The 23,703-nt window shown below is 41.0% G+C and overlaps 1 protein-coding gene across 1 annotated transcript in view; it reads right to left on the bottom strand.

Moving 5' to 3' along the window:
- The window catches only part of bcam (basal cell adhesion molecule (Lutheran blood group)), a 38,221-nt gene that overhangs the window by 11,138 nt on the left and 3,380 nt on the right, over positions 1–23,703 (bottom strand). Inside the window, exons 2-12 of the mRNA XM_031905341.1 lie at positions 9,823–9,947; positions 9,390–9,606; positions 8,006–8,076; positions 7,721–7,817; positions 7,128–7,310; positions 6,159–6,283; positions 5,342–5,498; positions 4,895–5,010; positions 4,241–4,382; positions 1,268–1,395; positions 173–305 (exon numbers count right to left, since the gene is read on the bottom strand). Of these exons, the coding sequence (XP_031761201.1) occupies positions 173–305; positions 1,268–1,395; positions 4,241–4,382; positions 4,895–5,010; positions 5,342–5,498; positions 6,159–6,283; positions 7,128–7,310; positions 7,721–7,817; positions 8,006–8,076; positions 9,390–9,606; positions 9,823–9,947 (1,494 nt within the window). The remainder of the gene's footprint in view (positions 1–172; positions 306–1,267; positions 1,396–4,240; positions 4,383–4,894; positions 5,011–5,341; positions 5,499–6,158; positions 6,284–7,127; positions 7,311–7,720; positions 7,818–8,005; positions 8,077–9,389; positions 9,607–9,822; positions 9,948–23,703) is intronic.

Raw genomic sequence — 23,703 nt, forward strand, 5'->3', positions numbered from 1 at the left:
CAAGACCTTGCCTAACTGAGAGATGTTAAGAAGTCCATATTACACACAACACAGCCCTTGGCAAGATGTAAGAGTCCATATCACACTCTCCTGACACACAACCCTTGGTAACGCTCACTAGATGTTCAGAGTACCTATCACACTTGCCTACACGGCCCTCAGCCAAACTTACTGTTCAAAGTGAATTTTTTCTCAGCAGTCCCAATATCATTTCTTGCAGTGCAGGAAATATCATTCATCAGCTTAGATGAGGCTTTCATGGTTACAGTGCTTATCACGTGTTGCCCGTTTACTGTTTGTGAGCTCTGAGAAGGAAGAAAGAAGAGCAGTGACCATAAGGCACACAGTCTGTTTGGGTCTTTGTGAGTGAGCGCGGTGACCAATCGCACACCGGACCATGATTAACAGCACTAACAATGGCAAATCTCATTGTTTAACACAAAGACCAGGGACTGGTCAAACTTCCTGAGAGGCCAAACAAAGCATTTCTGACCTTGTTACTCATGAGCTATTACTGCACAAAAAAAAGAAGAGAGACCAGTATTCATGGCAGAGAGACTGCTTGGAGACAGCTCTAACTGTGGGGAAATGCTGAGTTCAATGAATGAAAAATCCACAATAGTCCCCTTTTTGAAAATGAAACCCTCCTACATTTTTATCACTCACAATTTACATTTTCCCACTATGGCAGGAATTGTAGCTTCTAATATTGCAGTTTTTGGCAGATCCAGCTGCCTTTACAGGCTTAAGGGACAATTTTCATGGAGTCATGGACTTTTTAGGGCCGTGACAGACGGGAAGATTAGTCGCCCGAGACAAATCTCCCTTTTCGCGGGCGACTAATCTCCCCGAATTGAAAATGTAAATCGCCGGTGGGATGGCAAACGCGGCGCCGTGATTTCCCAGATACCGCGGAAGGTGCCTTGAGAGGAAACTTGGGAAACTCGGAGAAATCACGGTGCCACCTATTCCATCGGACTGGCGATTTACATTCTCGCCGGTGGGATGGCATTTCGGGGAGATTAGTCGCCCGCAACAAGGGGGATTTGTCATGGGCAACTAATCTCCCCGTGTGCCAGAGCGCTTAGAGACTTTCATGGAAAATGTAATCAACAAAAAATGGGAGCATGACAGGAAGGAAGGATGAATAGATAGATAGATAGATGATAGATAGATAGATAGATAGATAGATAGATAGATAGATAGATAGATAGATAGATAGATAGTAATACTCTACAAATATACTATGATGCGCACAAATGAGTACCTTTAATTCTGGTGGGTTCCAGATGATCTCTGGTTCCGGGAATCCCTGAGCGGAGCAGGTTAGCGTCACCATAGAACCTTCAGAAAGTACTTCAACTACTTCATCCCCACGTTCCATCTGAGGGACTCCTAGAATTTTTTTAAAAAAATGTTTTTTTTCCCCTTAGATAGGAAGGGGTTGTGACCCCCACACATCCAACATATTTACCTCTGCTGGCAGTCTTGATCTAAATAGCCTGTAGGCCATTGGTCTAAGCTGTACATGTACATATGATTGCTATTTACAGAGATCTACCAAAACAATAATAACCTACCAGTAAAATACCAGTAAAATATGCTACAGACTTAAGCCGATGTAACAGCTACTGGAACCACCTTCTATTTATTATAATTATCCTTTACCCTAGCAGCTATAAAGGATTCCGGCAGAACCAGGAGAGCTATTAAATGGATTAACCAATCTACTAAAACAAACCTTCTTCTCCATTAAGCACCCAAAGGACTTCATCAGCAATTGTGCATCAAACCAGCTATACATAGAATAATACTCCTGAAAAGATGCAGTCAGTCATTGGTCCTAATGTACATAGCAACTAAATCCATTTACTCTATCAACTTATTATCTTAAACCAACCATTCAATCAATGTAAAAATGCACTCCTGCCATTAGAAGGCCACAGTTATCTTTCAATGGAACATTAAGGGATGTTGGCATTTCTGAGGCTGAGGCAGATATCAGTAATCTTAAAGGGACCACACATAGAGCAAAGGTAAGCCAACTCAGTACGTGTAGCCAGTGTTAGTCTGGGAAGCACCACAATACGACCTACAGGTGCAGCAAGCTTACACTCTACAATCTTGTACTTATCTCATACAATAAAAATGCATGGTCCTCTATTCTCCAACTTCTTGATTTTTCCTTTTGCAGTAAAACAGTACCATATGGGCAATTCCAAGCATTTTGTCATCCAATTGGTTTGTAGCTTACAGCTGGGGACAAAACACTCATAATACCTGACCACATCCTTTAGAATGGCAATCACCTAAAAGCACAGATTTTAGTTACCAAACCAGGCCTGCTAATAGCTGCCTCCCTTCAGAAGAAAAACGTTTCTGCATAATCCCATTTTTTTCCTACCCTGCAGGCTGATTGGCACTTACATGTATTGTTATTCCAAAGGCAAGTATCAAGAGCTGGCTCATACAACCTTCCTGCTTTGGAATTGTTTGTAATGCCGAGCCTTTCTCTGCATGTACACAAATCGTGCTCTTCAAATTTTCCTTTAAACTATACTAATTTACTCAATATCATGTTGTTTTCAGACATAAGCGTAGCATTACATTTAACCTTCCTACTTCAGTATTCCTATAACACATTCAGAATGCCACTTTCACTCTTCTAATTAATCCCATCCATTAAAATAGGAGACCTTGCAAGGCTGTCACCACCTTCCCCATATCTTTGGTGATCACTTTGTTGACTTCTTATACCCTTATTATTCCGTTAGAAAGGACGTAAACAAAGAGAAGTTAATAGCATCCCTTGCTCCAGCTGCTCTACAGCTTTTCACATATCCATCCCCTGAGCTGAATGGCAGCCATTATCATAGAATGGCACTTGCTATTTTACAACAGAGATAGGTAACCTTTGGCTTTTACTGCCCTACAGACCCTTGCTTGCAGGGCAGATGCTGGGAATTATAGTTTTGCTGCAGATTACACCCCCAAGGTTATGCTCCCTGTTCTGGGAGGCAAACAAGGATGTTGTATATTCATGGGATTTGAATATATTTCACTATATTCTTTAGTGTTCAGTCAGTCAGATTAACCAGTTTAGACACTGTGTTTTTAAAGTGGAAAATAGTAATCAGACAATGCATCGGAAAATGTAAGCCGCGGGCCTTACATCTGGTTTGCTATGGTAATGAACAAACCAAATGGTTGAACCGATAACATTCTCCAGATGCTGGGCCAGTCTGCCTACTGTGAATACACAGTTATAGCCACAAGTCAATCACCAAATACGCAGGTTTAAAGACACACACACCTAAATAATGGTGACTAAAAAGAATGCTTACAAGGTCCTACAAGAAAAAGCCCTCATGGCCCTACAGTAAGAAACCCTTATGATCCTACAAAAAGAAGCCTTCCTGTTCAACAGAAAGAAGCTTTTATGGCCCTATAAGAAGAAACCATCATGGCCCAGGAAGAAGCCCTCATGGCCTTTCAGAAGAAGCCTTCATTGTCCTACAGAAAGAAGTCACTATGGCCCTAAAGAAAGAACCTATTGTGACCCTACAAGAAGAAGACATCATGAATGAAGCCGTAGTCAATTTCAGAGAAGGGTTACTAAAATGATGATGTGGAAAAAATTATCAGTTTGGATCTGGTGGTTAGTGTACACTAGTATACTAATAAGTGACTGTAAATAACCTGACCCCAACGGCATTTCATTACTTCCCAGAATGCATTGAAGGAGAAGTAAAGCTTAAATCACTGAGAGGTGCCATAAGCCCCCCCCCCCCCATTGATTATAATCACTTATCTTATTAATTATAACCCGGGCCGGAGCTCTTATCAATAGGAAAAAGCACCGCCATGGGGTTCTTTTCAGCAAACAAATGTTTGGATCCTCTACTTTTTCATTCTTCAATGGCCCCTGGCTGACACATATGCAGTAGAGTAAAAAAAGCCAGCTTTTTGCATAACGTTCAGCTTTATGCTCTACTGTGCAAGGAAGGAAAAAGATCACTCTGTGGCGCTTGCTAGCATTTTCCAAGCTGGTACAATTTTCTTTTCTAAGAGCCCCGTCCCGGAGTAGCAGGTAAGTGATTATAATCAAACATTTGTCAATTGGCACCCCCAAAGCGATTCAAGCTTTCCATCTCCTTGAAGATATAAAAAGGGTAAACAGTATACACACGCATACTATAGCTACATGCATCTCCCTCAACATGCATTTTTTACGCCTCACCCTCAACTGTGACAGTGATACTCTGCTCCTTCATTAGTCTAGGCACTTCGGGTACAGTAGCCACACACGTATAAACCCCAGCGTCGGCGTATGAGACATCACGCAGTCGATATCTACTGGTGTCTGAGATCATCTTGTCACCCTGTTAATAAGAAATAAGGTTAAAATGCATAGCTATATAATGCTATATTCAAAGAGTATAATATATACAGTATATAGGAACTTTTACAATGTAAGCAATACAGGAGGGGACACTAAGTACCAAAAGGTACAAGAGAAGGGGAACTACAAGAATAGAAAAGTTGAATAGAAAGACTGTGCTGGAAAACAGAGCAGGAGATTTATGTTTACACTCGCAATATACAGTTTTGTAGTTCAACATATTTATAAATGTAGTTATTTTAATGTCAAACACACAGTAGCCCCCTTCAACCTTGCTAACCAGTGAGGGCGGGGTCAGGTTAAAAAGGAAAGTGGCTAGTGCTCCCCTGTACCTGTGTGTGAAGGTTACAGACCAGAAAGATACGACCCAGAGACCAAAGGCCTTGAGCACCAATACTACTTGGTCTGGCTCTAAATGCATAGGCTTTGGCCTACCAACCACAGTGTTCTGGTTTGAGGTTTTAAAGTAAGAATTTGTGGGACAACCTTTACCTTTTTCCAGCTCAGATGGGGCTTCTGAGAGCCATCACCCGAGCAAAAAAGCTGGAGGTCTCTGCCATGAGATACGGTGACTGGTTCTTGTGGGAGAACAGAAAGAGGATCCAGATCTGTTTGAGACAATTTGATGGCACAAAAGTTATGAAATAGTCAAATACTTCATGGAATCTGAAACCAAATGGGCATCTTCACATTACAGTTGGCAAATTTACATTTCTGTAACACACAACATATTTTCAGACTGTATTAAAACCAAATGATATTTTAGTATCCATGTTAGATAACTCATAAAGAACCACCCAAAGAAACCATCATGCTACAAATGTCTGGTAGAAAAGGACTTTTTTGTTGTTGTTTTACACGCATGGAATACAATCAAAACAAAGGACAAGCTGAACACTATGCAATATATCATAAGCAGTCGCCATCTCTCATACTTACAGTGCACAAAAATGCTCTGCTCTCGGACAAGACTGATCTCTGGTGGGGTGTCAAAGTCCAGAGCATGACAGCGATACGTCCCTGCGTCTTCTCTAGACACATTATGTTTTATGAAGATTCCTTCAGTTCCAGAATACAATTCTTCCTCTGTGCCATCCTGTCAGATAAGTAAAGAACACACAGTGAAAATGACTTGTTGATGGTTTGGTGGACTGTCAATAGGGACACAAGGCCACAAAGGGAGGCACTAGTAAAAGAGTAAAAGAGATAGAGCAGGTAATGGTCGCTTAATACATGCTTCATTATGTTGGATATCACACCCATAGCTGTCAATGGGAAAAAGACCGCAATGGTAGTATTATCGTGACACTTCTGCACATTTTCAGGTGAGAACCGCATTAAAAACAGGTGTTCTTCTAATGTAATGTGACCATAAACAGCAGTAGATGTCATTTTGGGCAGTATGATATCACCTTTGAAAAGAGATGACATCGTAATGACCAAAATGGGAGAAAATGGCGAAACAAGGGGAAACCCTAAACACAATTAAGGGGTCTTATCAAAAGAAAGGGGATAATCTACTATTACTAATTGTAAAAAATTCCAGTGCAATTGGCAAGCAATCATCAATTAGTTCTGATCAATCTACTTGGGAATTAAAAGGAAAGATCTAGGTAAAAGCACTGGTGCAATTTAGCTCCAGTGTTCAATCAAAGCAAATTAGGATAAAAAAAGAATTTGAGGCAGGGAATAGAAGAGACACAGGGTATGTGCAAACATATTAGTCAACAACTTCATAGAGAATAAGTCCAAATACCTTGATTCTGTCAATGATATAGGAAGGAGGAGGGTACCCATCCCCGGCACAACGAAAAGTCAAATCATCCCCCTCCTTAATAGGAACAGCTGATAGCAACTGGAAGTTTACATCCTCTGTGTAAACTAAAAGAAAACAGACAATTTAGAGCAGGTACAATACATTTACAGCACAAATTGGGGAGCAGTGTGTTTCGCACCTTGTTTTCCCTTCTTAATCAGCCTTTCTATGCCCTATATGCCAATATGTTTTCCATTTCAAGAGCTTTATGGACATAGGCTTCTCACTGCCAGGTAATTGTTAGATTTTTTCTGCCTTTCCTAATTTTAACATCCAATAAATATCTGTGCATTTGACACTATTTTGTAGTAGTGTTTCTGATTTGTACATTTTTGTTTAGGTACTATAAAAACAGAATATTTAGACAATAATAAAAAAGCTAATTTTTATCTCTGTGGTTTCCAATGCATAGTTAATTTGTGACACAGTGGAAAAAGAATGGGTATTTAAAGCACGGGACTATGCTGAAATAAGCAGGTCAAGCAAGATCACATAAGCTCTACTTTATTGCTCTCTTTATTGCAGGGACCATGATTGGCCAGCACTAGCACTTGCACTTTTACAGCTCTGCAAGAGTATTGCCAAGGCATTTTTACTTTCTCTTTAAGGTGTATATTCCAGACACCAGAATGCAAACACACAGAAGGGATTCCCAACAGCTGTTGGAAGATACCACACACAAAGAGACAACGTTCAAACTATTTTGGTTCTAAGTGCTATGAACAGAATGAATAGGGCATATACATTCCTTAAATTGTAATACAAAGTTATAGCTCTTTAACACAAAGTACACTACTGTCTGTTTTAACCCAAAGGGAGGGTGAAGAAATACAAAGAGAATTATTTGTTTTTGGAAGGCATGCAAGGAAAAAAGGAATAAAGGTAACATAAAGCAGTGGCCTCACTCACAGTGCAATGTCAGATTAAAGGAATAAGATTCCATAAAGCTGAAAGATCCCCCGGGTACAGGATATACAACTCTACAGGAAAACTGAGAATCGGCATCTTGCTTCGTTGGCCTTAAGAAGAGAGTGCTGGAGACCGTAAACAAACCAGAGGCTTCCCTGACGGTGCGAGAGGTCATGTACAGATCTGCCGTAGCAAATGCAGAAAAAGACAAGGTTCATTATTAGACATGCTCAGATTATTCTCACACACCAGTGTCTTATCTCTCTCTCTCTATGGCACCTTTAACTAATATCCTTGTTACTCACAGTTTTCACTAGGTTTAGTAACCTGTAGCAACCTAACAGATGTTTGCATTCAAACAGGTAACTACTAAAGGCAATTTGCTGAGTGGTTTCAATGGGTTACTGAACCCAACTTTTTTTTATTACATATAGGCTCCTAAAATGGCAGCCCGGCCCCCCATAGGGGTCCAACAAAAGTTTAACTAATTATTTTTTTTTTTATTTATTACATCATGACATGAACAACACAAGTGTTTGTAATCACCAAGAAATCTGTAAGAAGCTAAGAAGTCTGAAGACCTTTGCACATACCCTTGTTTGGGCTTTTTGGTGGGTTTAGGGATTGCTTGTCCTTGTACCACTCAATAGTTGGAGCAGGATATGCATTCCGACCGATACAGGTTCCAATCTAATCAAGAAGAGTTATAAGAAAGGAACTGAACATGTGAAGACATACAGCACTGATAGGTGTGTGAAGCCTCCAAAGAGAAGTATAAACTATTATAAATTATTATTAAAATATCAGAAACATAAATTGCTTGAAAGTAAAGGACTAAATGATATCGAATAAAATCACAAGAAGTAGATGTCACTCACCTCCACTGCATCCGATTCAGTGACTGACAATATTCCTGCAGTCAAGGAGACTTCTGGCATTTCTGGTGGATCTGAGAGAGGTAAGAAGAAAAGAGGACTTAGAATAAGATCTGAATATCCCAAAAATCACTTCCTTTACAAAACTTCCATAAACCTTGCAATTATCCCACTAGGCACCCACTGATTTGGTTGAATTTTGCAACTTTATAACTAATTAAGTCGTTGTTACATTAAAATGAGAATAGAAATAGAATTTTGGACACAAAGAATACTGCAATGCCATTGGACAGTGTGAATAAGTTGGCAGGAATTGAATACAGTGATTAAAAAAAACTTCAGGGTAATGGACAGGTATTGGCTAGAGAGAGAGAGATAAAGAACTCCACAGTGTTAGACAGATATAATAAAAATGTAGACCACAGAATGTTGTACAGGTGTTGGATAGATGGTCCCAGACTGTTGTTGGTTAGAAATTGGAAAGAGCGAGTAATTGGCCAATGGACAGAACAAGTAAGTATGTTGGCCAGGCACAGGAGAGAATGAGCAGGCAGACCCCAAAATGTAGGACAGAGTAAGATAGAGTGGATAGAGTAAGCAGGCTCTGCAAAGTATTTTAAACAACAGAGAGAGTAGTAACAGGCCACAGATGTCTATCCAGATTTGGATAGACATTTGATATTCTTGGTAATTTTATACAAGAATATTGGCCAGCCACAGAATACATGACGAGTGCAGCATTGAGCTTGCAGTACCCACCCCCTGCCCAACCTTACTCCATACACACAAAACCAGACAACAGGTTGGGAAGAAAATATATATATAACATTATAACTTATTGTAACAACATTGTTTGTACTACAAGATAACAAGACCTACATAACCAGGCCTGGAGCCTGTTTCTAGACTACTGTCCAAGGCCCTATCCAAAGTTATGCACCTTCCCCAGAACTCCAGGCCTACCATTTACCCCTACCTTGCCAACTGCCCATTTTAATTACCCCTGTGGCTCAGAATCAAGCCACTCCTGCCACTGCGACTTCAATAACCTGCTGTGGGGAGTCTGCTACTAAGGCCCACCCCCAATATCCTTCTACCCGAAGTACTGCTGACCAATCAGACCCCAGATGAACCTTTCATTAGGAGACAAGGGGGGGGGGGCTAGGACCTGCCCTAGCATCATCATGCCCTGCTTCCCTATATTGGTTGCCCTCCAGTCCATTGGGCCCCAGGACAGACACTAGATAGTGTATTCACAAGAATGCTAGGCAGACATTGGAAAGGGCAAGTAGGCCCCAGAACACTGTACATTCAGTTTGCCTCCATCTGATGGTTATTATATTACTATGAAAGGAAAGGAAATGTATCTACATCTTATTAAACTCACCGTACACTTTCATGTCAGCACTACCCTTAGCTGTGCCTTCACTCCCCGCATTCACTTTGCAGAGAAAGCTCCTTTCGTCCTCTACACGTACATCATTGATTACCAGGCTGAGCTCAGCGTTGACCGACACTCTGTCACTGTATTGTGTTCCTGGATCTGTGATACTTCTTCCATTGCTGTATGATGCGATGCGCTGGGGGTCCCCATACTGATCTGTCTGCATGGTATATAGCAGGGACATTTTACCCAAAGGCCCCATGTTAACCCATAGTAGGGAACTGTTAGTAAATAAATATTTAGACAGTACAGGCTAGAGGACCATGGTACTATGGACTATGATTTTATTATCTATTTTTTACATTGCTCTAATAGAGTATTAATTCTCACTGTGATATAGGGGTCTCTCACCAAAGGTCATTTGTCCATTACTCACCACAAACCATTCCACACTGTACTTGGGTGACCCGGCGGCCGATGGCTTACACTGGATGTTCACTTGATCCCCAATCTCAGCGTCAATTGGTGAAGGGACATTAACAGTCACCGCACAGAAACATCCTGTGGGGGAAAGGTTTAATACTAGTTTAATTAAAATTAAATTAAAAAGTTTTAATGAAAGAGAAATTAATACTCTTCAGGTAGTTGTAAAAAAAAACAAACAAATAAAACATTAGGGTTGTTTGTAGTGAATAGAAGGGCAAATACATAAATGTGGGAGTTTCATAAGCAACCTGGCCAAATAAAATGATCTTATTGACAGTTTTTCTATTAGTTCTTCCCCCAAAGTGTTTTTTTTAGTTTTCCACTGAAGTGTCTCAAAACTTGCAGGGTGCTGAGAAATTGCCTTTATTTTTACCCCTAAGACAATACCACAAAGCGCCTTCTAAAACCATCGATTGTTAGTTTAAGGATTAAAGGGGACCTGTCACCCTAAGAAATAATTACAAATTCTTTTCTATTGCGTTTGTCAAGCAAAATAAGTCACTTACACTATATAATGTAGTAATCTTGTTTCCTTTATTCTTGAAATTACACAATCACAGTAAGCAGGCAGGCGCCATTTTGCGGGCATTAAGACAAGCTATGTATCACCCCCAAAATTTGTTTATGTGCCAGAATGGGGGACCTGATGCCCAGGCCCATGCACTGGCTACACAATTGATGATGATGAGAAGGGAGGGGGGAAAGTGAAGGTAATTGTCTGCCCCGCCTCTATGCCTTATATGAAATATATGATTGACAGCTGGGATTTTTAAATGCCTTTATAGTGGGTATGGATGTGTTCATAAAAAAAGGAATTTAGGTTTCATTTTTCATTTGAAAAGGACTTTTAATATACAGCTTTTATACTTTTTATGTCTGGGTAACAGGTCCCCTTTAATATAGAAAAACAACATAAAATTTGAATTAAAAAACAATATAAAGGACTATTAAGCCCGGGACAAAATATCATAGGCCACACAAAGCAAAGACTGTGAAACTGATGTCATGCAAGAGAACTGAGCAAATAACCCCCTTAACTTTCCGGCACTTGGCACATTCACAAGACAAGAGCACTTTGTGTGCACACAGGTTGCCAGAGTTGGCTCAGGGGAGGGTAAACAACAGCGGAGACCTTCACAGAATAAAAACAACCAGAAATATCCAGATTGGGGGGGGGGGGTTCTCAAATATCACAGGGCTTATGTGCACAATGGAATGCAATACATCTCTTTGTAACAAAATAAGCATTGTGGCTAACAAGGTTAGTTTGCCTTTAAGCACATGGGCTGTAGTTGTGAACTTTGTGCCTGTGTATTATGTCGGCAAGCCCTTGCATAGACTGACCTCCTGTTGTTCAGTACAGCCGACAAGCGGCTACGGCTGCACTGCTGGGACAGAACCAACAAGATGGCCTATAGAGGAATCATATTCTCCAATAATATGTTGTTAAAGGCATTCCCCCATTGTGTCCCTATTGCCAACACAGAAGCCATAAGACTGAACAGGCCCAATGTAAATGTAATTTGCAAGTCAGTATCTGTCTGCCCTAGGCAATTCCCTCCACTGCTCCTCCTGACTACAGGTCTCCTCCAGCCAAGACTCCAATTCTCTAAAATGCCCTGCATGCTTCCGAGTTTCTCCTTCATAGGTCTGTTAATCACAACACTCAAGGCATTGTGGGAACTGGAGTCTTGGCTGCAGGAGAGCTGAATAGTAAATGTTTTTAATATCAATTAGAATGAATAATTTATCATGGGATGTTGTTTTATTAATTTTAATTAATTATCTGGGAGGAGTTCCACTTTAAGAATAAGTAAATATAGGCAGCAATTGGTGAGCAAAATATACTTTTATTATGATCTGTATATATTATGTCCAGAGTTATTGTTGCACTATATAGATTCCCCATAGGGCTAACAATCTAATCTGAAGAGCAAGAGGATTCAATGACTAAAGGTCATGCAAATTTTAGATGTCAATATGGGTCCTTCAGACCAATTTGACAACTTATCTGCCTGTGTATGGGCACCCCCAACAGGCCTACCCAGCCTAAAATTGGCCAGATTTTGATCAGGCAGGTTTGATTCTCTGTCGGATTGGGGACTGCATCAGCTTGTTGATGTGGTCCTGGGTCCAACTGCCCTTATACCTGTCGTTTAAATTCAATCGTTTGGACCAAGCCAGATTAGCCCGTTATAGGGAGAAGAGCAACTTGTTTGGCGACCTCACCAAATGACCGATTCTTATGGTGTATACCTTTACTGAAGCTCACAAACTATATTTTGTATAAATTCAGACCTCCCAGAGTTCTGAGGCTTAACCACTGTGCCAAACAGCAACCCAGTGTCAGTCATCATTGGCTGTGATCATCTCACTGGCCACCAAAATAAACACTACCATCATTCCTAGTGGCCGTGATCATATTACAGAACGCCAAAGATTCAGAAAGTAATCAGCAATCATTTCATCACCCTAAATATAGATATAGTGAATGGGAATGCAAAGCCACAATCGTCATGTGGTTGACCTCCAAACACACAGAAAACAATTCCCAAGTGGCAGTGATCATTTGATAAACCACTAATTACACAGCACTCACAGGGCAGTGCTCTCCTGGTCACCCAAGAAACAGATAAAAGCACAAGAAACCCAGTTAAAATCTAGTCCGAGCTGAGCAAATAGTGAAATGCTTATGACTATCTAGAAACTATACGGTTTAATATGGTCCCAATGCAATCACTTTAAACAGCCATATTCCAGACCATTGCTATCCATCTCTGAGTAGAGTTAGCTGATAAACTACATGTTTGTGGGTCAATTTATATCAAATTGATGATGTTATTCATAGCAGTCTATGAAGCCCATAGGCAGACAGAAAACCTGTCCATATCCGGCCTGCAGGCCACTAGTGGGGCAGTCCTGCTCCAGACCAATAAAACTCAGAACAAAATAACAAGGAGCAATTTATAATGATTAAAAAACTGCCTTGATTTCTAGTAGGCTAAAATAAATAGGAGTAAACATTTCTGCAATAAATCTGGAACCAGCCCTGTTTTCTCAACAAATGGAGGAAGCAATGGGTGGTACTTTGAACAAAGGAGTTTTTTTTAAAAGAAAAAGAAAGAGCAATTATATTCTTATTTTAATAATCAGCTAAGCTTTAGAAAGCCATAGCTCCCAGTGGGCATAAAAGAATCCTTGATGACCAATCAATAAATGAACATTGTGCCCTGTACAAGGTGTGGGCAAGTTAATTTGGAGATATATCATCTTTTTATGAAAGCAATCACTGAACACAGCCCTTCCTTGATATTCAAAAAAATAAAAGTCTATTAATAGTAATAGTGCAGGGTGCCTGGGGGTGTTTTTTAGCTATTTGTTTGAATGGTGTTTTTTAGTCCTGTTAGTAGAAGACATAATGGTCAAATTTACCTGCCCCTCATATACTTAACTGCCAGTCACCTGTAAGAGCAAATGCCCTTTTTTGACAGGTTATTCTGGACTTCCACATCCAAAAAATGCACTTTCAGGTGAATACTATTTTAGTGATAGAGGAGCAATTTCATGTCTTTTGACCTCCACCCACAATATGTCTGACATCCTCCTGTGTGCTATAACTCTTCAAGCAAAAGTTCATCTTGGATTCTATACCTACTGTCTCCCTACTATACCAGCTATCCCCCTGTTGCTCCCAGTGGCCATTTTTTAATTTCTGACTTGGAGGCAAGTTTTGGAGGCATAAAAACCAGAGCCTCTACTAGTCTGCCAGTCCACATTGGGCTACTAATTAACCAATCTGAGTCCTTATTGGTAACATACTAGGAAAGTTTTTGTGCTTGTGTTGCTCCCCAGCTATTTTTTTTCATTGAAATTTTGTTCAAGGGTAAAAAAAGTTGGGGATCCCTGCTTTAAGCATACATTTCATGTTAGTCTTGAGATCTTCGAATTCCCTCATTAAGTCATTGTTCTCTTTTCTTTTTTTAACTGAAGAACTTACTCCTAGAAAAAGAAAGAAGATTTCTCTACACCGAGTACAGAAAATAGCCGTTTGCATTGCTGAGGTTTAATTACACTGTATTTGCACTGTACTCTCCACTGTTTGCTCGTGGAATGCTTTTACCTAAGGACTGCGAGTGAACCCAAAGGGGAAGGGGGGTCAGCTACTGCACTAGAGTAAGAAACAGAGACTTACAGATGGAAGGAGAAGAATAAAGGGAGGAAGTTATTTCCTGTAGCACAACATGGCATGCTTTAACATTACAAGCTTGTTTCCACGAGTTTCAAGTCGCTATTGGCATGTCTGTGGGCCAAACTCATCGTCCATCTACTCCATTGTTGTTTTTGGACTAGAGCCATCCCTTATTTTCTCATGTGTCATTTTTAACATGTCTAACCCTTTCCCTTCCCATAGTAAGGATAATTTACAAGATCCAAGCTGATTGAAGATCTTTCTAGCGCCCACCCCACCGTGTCTACAAACGTTATTTATCTAACACCAATATTTTCACTACCACATTTGTTTAGAAGACTGCTGACCTGGCTGCAAGTTTTTGGAGGAAACCCATACAGACAGAGGAAGAACATACAAACCCATGACCTAAGCAACACAAGGCAGCAGCAGTGCTAACCACAGAGCCACTGTATAAACCCAATGCCAAATCTAGAGCTGCATATAACTAAATATAACTTGGCTGGAGTTTTGTAGAGTCTGTTCTACTGCTGATATCCTCCTCAATGCCTGCCTACACCAGTTATTTGCTTTAATATCACCTGAACACTGAAGTTCTTTACCAAACCATTTAGAACTAGACATTTTATCACATTCCCATATCCTATTATGTCTATCTGCAACATCCCTAGTAATAGGCAGGGTTGGCACAAAGAAGCCATATTTGTCTCAATGAAATCTAGTAGATAACATAGCCAAGGTCCAAGGTCAAATTTGTACTCTGAACCCAACCTTCATGCCTAGATCTGCAGCCCATCCTTCAGTCAACAACCTATCCATTGAACTGTTTTACAACTTAAATATTAGCTTATGGCAAGGGACAATGTGTGAGGCTTTGATGACCTATAAAGTCTATATAAACAGCTCCTTCCAAGTCTACAACTTAAGTAACACCATTAAATATGTAATTTGGCCTTTTTTACATAGGCTTAGAAAATGTTGGCGCCTTGGGCCTACTACTGATATGAGACCTATTGCTCTGTAATACCCAGGTGCTTTTTTGTTAATCTTTATGAAGTTCCTACAATATTACAGGCTAATTTACCAACATATGGGTTGACCTGTACTATTGCCAATAGCAACCAGTATGCTATTAGTTTTGATTATTCTCCTAAGGGCACTTATACAGTGGAGCACCTATTTAATTAAAGAAATCAGATATAATATTACAGTGTTAATCAAATGGAGAAATCATGCTCTCCCATATACTTGAGTCAGCCAATGTTCCTGCATTCGTTTCCCTTCTCCCTTTATCAAATAAGTCCTAAAGCCGGGCAAGTGTGATAAGTTAAAAGGATATTGTAAAAGCGCAGCGCTCATCATTCAAGCAGATAAAAAAGATGTATTCACTTAAATGTAAGGGAACCCAACGTAAAGTTTATTGAGTTATCTCAAAGGGACAAAGGGAGCATTCATCAAGCTTGAAGGACCGGACCAACTGTTTCAGGAGAGAGGCTTCTGTCCCTTCCTCAATGGACCCATAGAAAACAGATGCCTTCAGTACTTTGATAAATAATGCTGAACAGTTATAATAAATGAGGATCATACGACACCATCAATCAAAAATTCCAGTCCTGTTGGTAATATATATCTATATATTTACGAAATTCTGATCCAGTAGGTTTGAGAGTGAGATCTGGGATGATTTTTTGTTTTCTATAGTATATATAGAGAAAATGTAACCCCTGTTGTAAATTACAAGGATATTATGACCATATTTAGGCACAATGTAAAGGGCTAAAGCATATTATATGCTTATTATTTTGCTGTTTGCATTTATTATCCTGGAAAGAGCTGCCATATTGCTTTCTTCCGCTGATCTTAGGCTGAATGTTCCCAGCAGACCCAAACGCACAGGGGCAAAGACTGTGCGGTACAAGGGCCACACAAAGCACTAAGTAATCTAAAGAGAAGGGATTACCCTGTTTAACGAAGTGACAGTGCTAAATATTTCAGGGCCTTCCCAGTTAGCTGACAGTTCCCAGTGCAATTGCTTTTTGTCTATAGGGGGATTTCTGCCTTGGCAGCTCCATTCATGCCTCACATACAAATGCAAATTTGCAGGGAAGGAATGCTCAGAGCGCACAATAAGCTTAGTCTTCAATTTGCTGCCCAGTTAATAGAAAAATTAATGGTGGATCAACCCAGTAGCTAAATAAGTTGTACTTTCTTATTTTTAAAGCAAGGAGCAGAGAACAATCTACTGCAGCACCCTATACCTAGCAGGGCTTTGCAATCCCCCAAACTACTGCATCCTTTGGCTGTCAGTGCATGCTGGGAGTTGAACTTAGAAACTACCGTATTCAAGGAGAGTGATTCACTAATGCTGCTCTATGCACAACTGGACCAGAATTTTATTATTTTTCAGTTGGTTGCCCTGAGAAATATTGAAGCATGTAGCACTAGTTTACAGAGTATGTCTGCCTGGGGCACAGGGATGGGCAATGTAATAATAAGTAAATGGGAAGCACTGTGGTTAGCCTTACGCCCACCTGTTGTATGAAATGGTGGATGGGGGTTTTCAAGACATGATGGCGTCCCGGGGGCTCCTTGCAGAAGAAGAAAATTCCAAAGATTCCAGACATTTTGATTGCCGCTGCTCTGTAGGTGATCAAGTCACCTTGTGTGCTATTCCCCTTAGAGATGAAAGCTTCCCTACTTTTATTAAAGGGCAAGCGACGCCTTGGATTACTATGGGCTGCTCTGCTTCCCATGGCCAGTTCTCATTCAGCTGTATATTCACATCACCTATTTAACAGACCTAACCTTATAGGTTCTTCCACCGCAGTGGTGGGGTTTTCTGGACAAGGGGTCTTTCCTTAATATCTAAGAGGTAAATTAGTAAAAATTGAAAAAATTATTGTTTTTTTTTATATACAGACTTATGGGAAATAGCATTACCATTTTTTTGGATCTCTCTGAATAATGAATAATTGATAACTGATCCTATAAATTACATAACATTATCATTTTCACTAGCCAGGTGGAAACCCTAGAATGCTGTAAGGCTCCTGGCATACAGGGCATTTTGCCCACTTTTGCCTGTAGGTGGAAAACAGATTTCCCCTCCTTCTGTCACTGCCCCTTACCCCCATTTTTTCCTCTTCTCCACAGTGGTGAACAAAATGTTCCGTGTACCAGGGGCCAAAGAGTGGCGGTGTTCCCTTGCCTTAAAACTATATAACAGAAGGCCATCACTCCTCCTCTGCAGACCAGCTAAAGTACAATATACTGGGATATTTCCCCTGGGAGATCATCAAATTACAGCAAAAAAAGGGAGTTTTGTTTCTTTTCCCACACTCCAGTGGTTACCAGCGCCACATAAATTCCAAATATGCCACATTCTGCAAGAACATGAAAACTGACCGTCTTTCCCATAGAAAGAACATGTCCTAAGTGCGAGTTCCCTTGGCATCCCCATAAAGTTCTTCACGCAGGGTCGGCATTGCAGGTTAAATGACATGGTGGAATCTTGCTATTCTGATATTTCTGTGTAAATATTTTACTATATTTGGCATTGTTGGAAATGGAACTTGGACACACACATAATTTGGGTCCATGTATAAACAGATATTGCTACAAAAATTCCCTAAACTGAAGTTATAACCAATCTAAATTTTACTTTCATTAGTATTACTGCAGTTGCCCATTCAGAGCTAAATGCTAATTGGTTGCTGTAGGTTCTGACTGTCAGATAAAGCTACCGAGAATTAGTAAAATCCCTTGAGGTACAAAATAAAGGAACAGACCTTCCTCCCCCCCCCTTCCAACCCCCACCTTTCACTATTCTGCACATTCTGCACCTACTGTCACCAACTGGCCCCATCCTGCCTCATAATTGAGGCTTTAAATCCAAAAATGATTAGTGGCTGAAAGGCAAATATTGGCCAAGACTGCTCCAATCATTGGGGAATAGGAAATCAATTAAGCTGTGTAAATACCAGCAGATATGTAAATTGTAACCTTTTTATTGATAACTCATTCGTCTCATTCGTCTGGGGTGCATCCCACACCCCAAATATTAGATTTCTGCCAGTCAGATATGTGGACATTTTAAAGGTGATAACTTGCCTTAAAATGATATGAATTTCAGTGATAAGATTTGAATCTATTCAATGATAAGATAATTCTAAAATCAAATGCAGTTTATTTCTTCTCTTATCCACTATGTCTGGTTTTGTCTGTTTTTGCTGCTCTCCAGTAGGGAATTAAAACTGGAAATTATCCGGTTACTAGGGACCCAATGACCCCAGACACTAGGCAGCTTTTTATTGGCAACCAGCTTATGGCTTTAATGACAGGCACGGATACAAACAGAAAAGGATGTGGAGTAAATGTACATAAAATAATAGCAATTAAACATACTTATTGGGGCCACAGACCTTTTCCAATCATCATCATCATCATCATTTATTTATGCATTACACCAGAAGGTTAGGCGGCACTTCCCACTCATTTAGAACAAAGAGGGGTTACAATATAAAAATAGGACTAAAGGGTCCTTCTCACACGGCTTATCATCTAAATCAGATACCTTATTACACTTCATCTTAGAGACAGGCAGAACAGGAATACAAGTCAGAACCAGCAGTGCAGGGAACATAAACAGCCAGACAGATATTGTTCCTAATAGGAATTACATTTACAGATAATTAAAAAAATCACTGAATGTTGTTAATGAATGTAAATTGGAAAGTTGCTTTCATTATGCAAAGATATGAATAATATGAATTATTTAATATTAACAGTAACTTGCATTTAGCACCTCCTCTGGAGTTTTTTGATTTAATACCTAATTCTAATTCTTGGTTGCTATGGGTAACAGATCTGTGCAATGTAATTTTCAGTCCCAAAAGGGTTTAGGGGGGGATAGAGAATAAATTCTCTTTGGGAAAGGGAAACAAGGACAGAAAGGGGAACCTGCAGGGCCTGATTTAAAAGGGCTTGGATACTACAGGTGCAACATAAGGAAAAAAGCATTATTGGGGGTGTCCAGCTGTAGTCGGGATGCTGGTAGTTGCAATCAAAAACCAGCTGAAGGGGTGCATATTGCAATATATAATAGAAATAAACCAGGGTCCCCAGTGATGCTGGGGTCATTCCTTCTATCTAAGTTAGTGAGTTCAGTTAAGGGAGAACTTGGCTCTGGTTAAGAAATTAATTAAGTGTTAAGCCCACTGGACAGTGAAAAGAAAAGGAGTCCGTTACTTGGGGAACCCCGGGTCCTGCCAATGGCACTGACTAGAGTGGTCCCTCAGCAGAGCAGGGGGAGCCTGAGACTTGCCAGAAACCCTGTGAGGCCTCTCCCTGAGAGCTGGATAAGGAGGGGTGAGGATTAAAGATTAACAGGTGCAGAGAGGGAGCAAAGAAACAGATTCCAGGAGCAGAGGGAAAGACATTTAATGGCGGGACAGCACAAACCGCAAAAAGCAGGGAAAACATGAATGGAGCTTTAATTTATGGGGGAAACCGATGTAAAAGGAAGAGGGGCACAAAGACAGCGTGGGAATAAGTTAAGCACTACAGGAGGGCACAGAGTGGCAAGGAGAATAGCAGCACAATAGGGGTCCTACCCAGTAAAATATGAGGGCAAGTGTTTTGGGCCACTAAATGGCACAGAACCGAGGCACTGAGCAAGGTACCAGCACAGCCTAAGCACTCGGACTGAGCAGGGAGATGGCAGGAGGGAGGGACGAAGACATTATGTGGAATAGGCACAGAGGGGGTGATGATAGGCGAGGGCACGGAATTCTAAGGAGGGGAGGGTGAGAGGGGGGTGGGGGTGAAAAAAAAGCTCTTGTCAGGAGAGTCACTTCACAATAAGAGCGTCTCACAGTCAGTCACATGGTACATTGTTGAATTCTAAACACTTCACCAGGGGGGTGCAGGGGGGAGAAAGAAAGGGAAAGTGAGAAGGAGTAAAATTGAGAGAGAATGAGGGAGCGGAAGAAGCTAAAAATGAGATGATAGGGGGGGTTAAAGAGAGCTGACATTGAAAGGGTTAAGCCACTGTTGCCAGGCCCCACAGAGCATCAGCTGGAAAGGAAGAAACTCCAGTGTTTTATCTCTTTTTAGGAAAGGGTCTGCAATGAGGCCTCCACCTGTTATTAAACTACAGTTCCCAGAATTCCTTGCAAGTGCTGTAGCTCAATACCAGCTGCACAGTTATTTACATTATGGGCCCCCATTGTAATATAAATTCCCTATATTAAGTTACTATGGACAATTTTGATTGGGAAAATTTAGCAGCTGCCACCACTGCATGAAATCAATGGCAGGTGAAGGGATGCGCCTGAAGGGCAGGCAGCGGGGATGCTAAACAGGACACTCAGGCCTACTGCATATGCATGTGCACAACTGGGTTCCGCAGGAGAAATGTCTTTGTTCTAATAGGGTAGGTACAAAATGGGCCTGACAAGGAATCAACATGGCTGCCAGCTACGGCACATCATGTAAAGAAATATGCGCCCTAAGGCAGTCCCACAGATGTGCCTGACACAAGTAATGAACATGGCCACTGGCTACAATGTATGATTAAAACAAAATAAATAAGTGAGGCCCACCTTTTACGGATACCAGACTGGGCACGGCTAGTTGGCTCCTCACACTGTCACAAAGGCAGTGCCAGTAACTGAAGAGAAAGCACAGCACTCAGAAATTATAGGGGCCCAAGGCGTGTCAACACCTGCAACACTGCCACCCCTGCAACAGTAATAATGTATAGGGCTCTGCAATATTATCTGGAGTGGGAGGAAAAAAGCTCCACTGAACAACACTAAAGGTTCAGATTGTGCAGAAGTGGTAACATTGCTCCTGAAGGTGGGTATATGCGGGACCCATGTTTGAAAATCCTGACCCTCTTCCAACAGGTCTCCCTATGCCAAATGACTGATCGTCCCAATATGGCCCAGCTTTGGCCAAATCAGAAGATTTGCTCATTCAGCGACCTCCCCCAAAAGAAGTCATACAGCGTAGGCCCCGCTTGAGACAGTAACAAGAGATATTAACACTGAGACTCAGGCACATGGGGAGTGTGCCCATGTCCTTTCCCTGCCCATGGCACTGGTATCTGAAAAAAGCAAGACCAACATCTCAACAAGCTCTGATGTGAGGAAGGCTATTGTTTCTACACACTAGGGGGATTATTTAAATTCAGGGCAAAGTGTAAAAAGAGACCACCGTGTTTTTCTGCACTTTGAAAAAAAAGTGCACCTTAAAAAGTTGTGGTGAGCAGCCCTGTAGTTAAGAGAGGTGGGCAATAAGGCGCGTAGGCATTAGAAATTACCCCTTAGTGATTTTACACTTGGTTCAAAATAAAAAATAAATGACCCCTTCTGTCTTTAATACTAAGGCCAGCATTCTCCTGTTGTTAGGCAGTAATTCCCTATTGAATGAAAAGCATTGCATTATATAACAAGTCCCCATCCAAGTAACATTACCTCAGACCCAACCATTACCCTTACCTGTCTGTATGTATGCATTTATATTTATATATTTATATTTAAAATGCTTACAGCCTTGTGCTTTCTAGAAGTTGCAGTTCACCCTATGCTGGAAGATTTCAGCTTGGAGACACCTAGAAGTTTTAGGTTTTAATCCCTAGTTGGTGTTTGCCACATTAGCATGGCAGTAATCCTGTTAATACATAGGCACACATCTCTATGAATTCCCCGGGCAGAGTTCAGCCTGTTTAGCAGATATAGGCTGCGGCAGACAGAGTGGGAGTAGAGTCCAAGGAGGGGGGAGACAAACAACTAGCAAAGTTCTCAGCAGCAGAGACATTCGATAACTCCATGTCATCGGGGAGATAAAGGTCCAGACCCGGCTGTTTTCAGACTGTTTCCTTTTTTGCACTTCTCTGAAACCAGTGCACTGAGCAGCACAAGTCTAAATTGCTACTAAGCCTTGTACAATCCATCCCGTTGCACCTCTCCCCAAGTCATCTGCATCTGCCACAGGTTGGCGTTATTCTTTAGGCCAGCCACCCCAGATTCAGCATTGAGCTACTCCCAGTGTACCCTGCAGCATTAAAGGACATATCCATGTCTAGCACAGAGCAGCGTTTCAGCGAGCACCCAGCCGAGACTCAGTGCTGCACCCCATTAGCAAATAAGCCTCAGTCCCTTCTCATATTTACTGCATTCTTTTACCTTCCATTAAAAAAAAATAAGACCTAGAGGCGCAATTTAGAATTTGCCTTCTGGGCGTGTGTTAATTGGGGTCAGTTGGCCATTCACTGATATCTATCAGTTGGTTGTGACTCTCACTCACCCTGTCAGGTAAAGAGCACAAAGTGGGAGGAGTCACACAGACCTGGTGGTACAAATTATTCTTTTTTTAAAATTTATTTACTTAAAAAGGAAGTCCATGATAAATCATTAGTCTGCCTAAAACCAACAACAGAGCATGGACTGAAACAGAACACACAGCAGATGGTTTTCTCTAGTAGTCCTGAAATCTATATCCACATAGCGCAGATCCGGCGTATGGCTCTCTGGCCATTCCTAAAGGTTTTTTTTGTATTTGGGGAGGCTAAATAAAGACACAGATTCCTTCATACAATACCAGGGCTAATTCCATGTATAAATACCCCAGGACTCATCACAAGATAAATAAAATAACTATTTCATTCTTCTTGGAACATATGGCAAAATAAATACTGTGCCATGCCCCCAGATCACATGGTAGTACAGGTATGGGACCTGTTATCCAGAAGGCTCTAATAAGGATTAATTATATCTTAGTTGGGCTATTGTTTTATTATTACAGAGAAAAAGGATATCATTTTTAAAAATTTGAATTATTTGATTATAATGGAGTCTATTGGAGATGGCTTTCCTATAGTTTGGAGCTTTCTGGATAACGGGTTTAAGGATAACTGGCCCCATACCTGTATTAATGCAGGTATGTATACCGGTACATGTATAATAGCTTCACTATGTGTGTTGTAGGGAAATTCATTGATGATGGTTTACTGAACTTATCGGATCCCCACAACAAAATCATTCTAGGGTTACCTATAATTTCAATAAGGCATTTTCCATAAACATATAGGGAAGCTGCTTATTAGTCATTGTCTTCTGTGCCCCCTATACCTTTTGGGGCCCCCAGCACTGGCAGGGTTTGCTTCCTCTATTATTACTCCCCTGTTTAAAGGTAAGTCATCCACCTTCTATTTCAGTGCATCACTACAAAGCTCAGCACAGAATCCATATTTAAAACAAACCTCAGCCGTCTCTTGGACTAGAAGGCAACATATGAATCTAATCTACAGAATATGTCAGGACTATATAAAGGATAACAATAATAATAATATTCTCATGCCCTGCAGGAACCAATTCTATATTGCAGCCCGGGGCAGAACCAAGAAATTGCATGTTGCACAGTGGAGGGAGGCTCACACCTGGCAGCACGTGAAGCAAGAGGAGGGGCTGTGTGATCCTTTGTTGTTTGAGATGGGGGTGTCTGCGTGTCTCTGTGGTGGGGAAGGGTGCTGTTTTGCCGTGTCTGGAATGTGGGAATTTGCTGAGAAATGACAGTGTACACACAGCAGGTCCTAACCTGTTCCCCGTGCACCCACCGAACCACACTGTCATCCCATTA

The sequence above is a fragment of the Xenopus tropicalis genome, chromosome 7 (assembly GCF_000004195.4).
Source record: "Xenopus tropicalis strain Nigerian chromosome 7, UCB_Xtro_10.0, whole genome shotgun sequence".
NCBI classification, from domain to species: Eukaryota; Metazoa; Chordata; class Amphibia; order Anura; family Pipidae; genus Xenopus; species Xenopus tropicalis.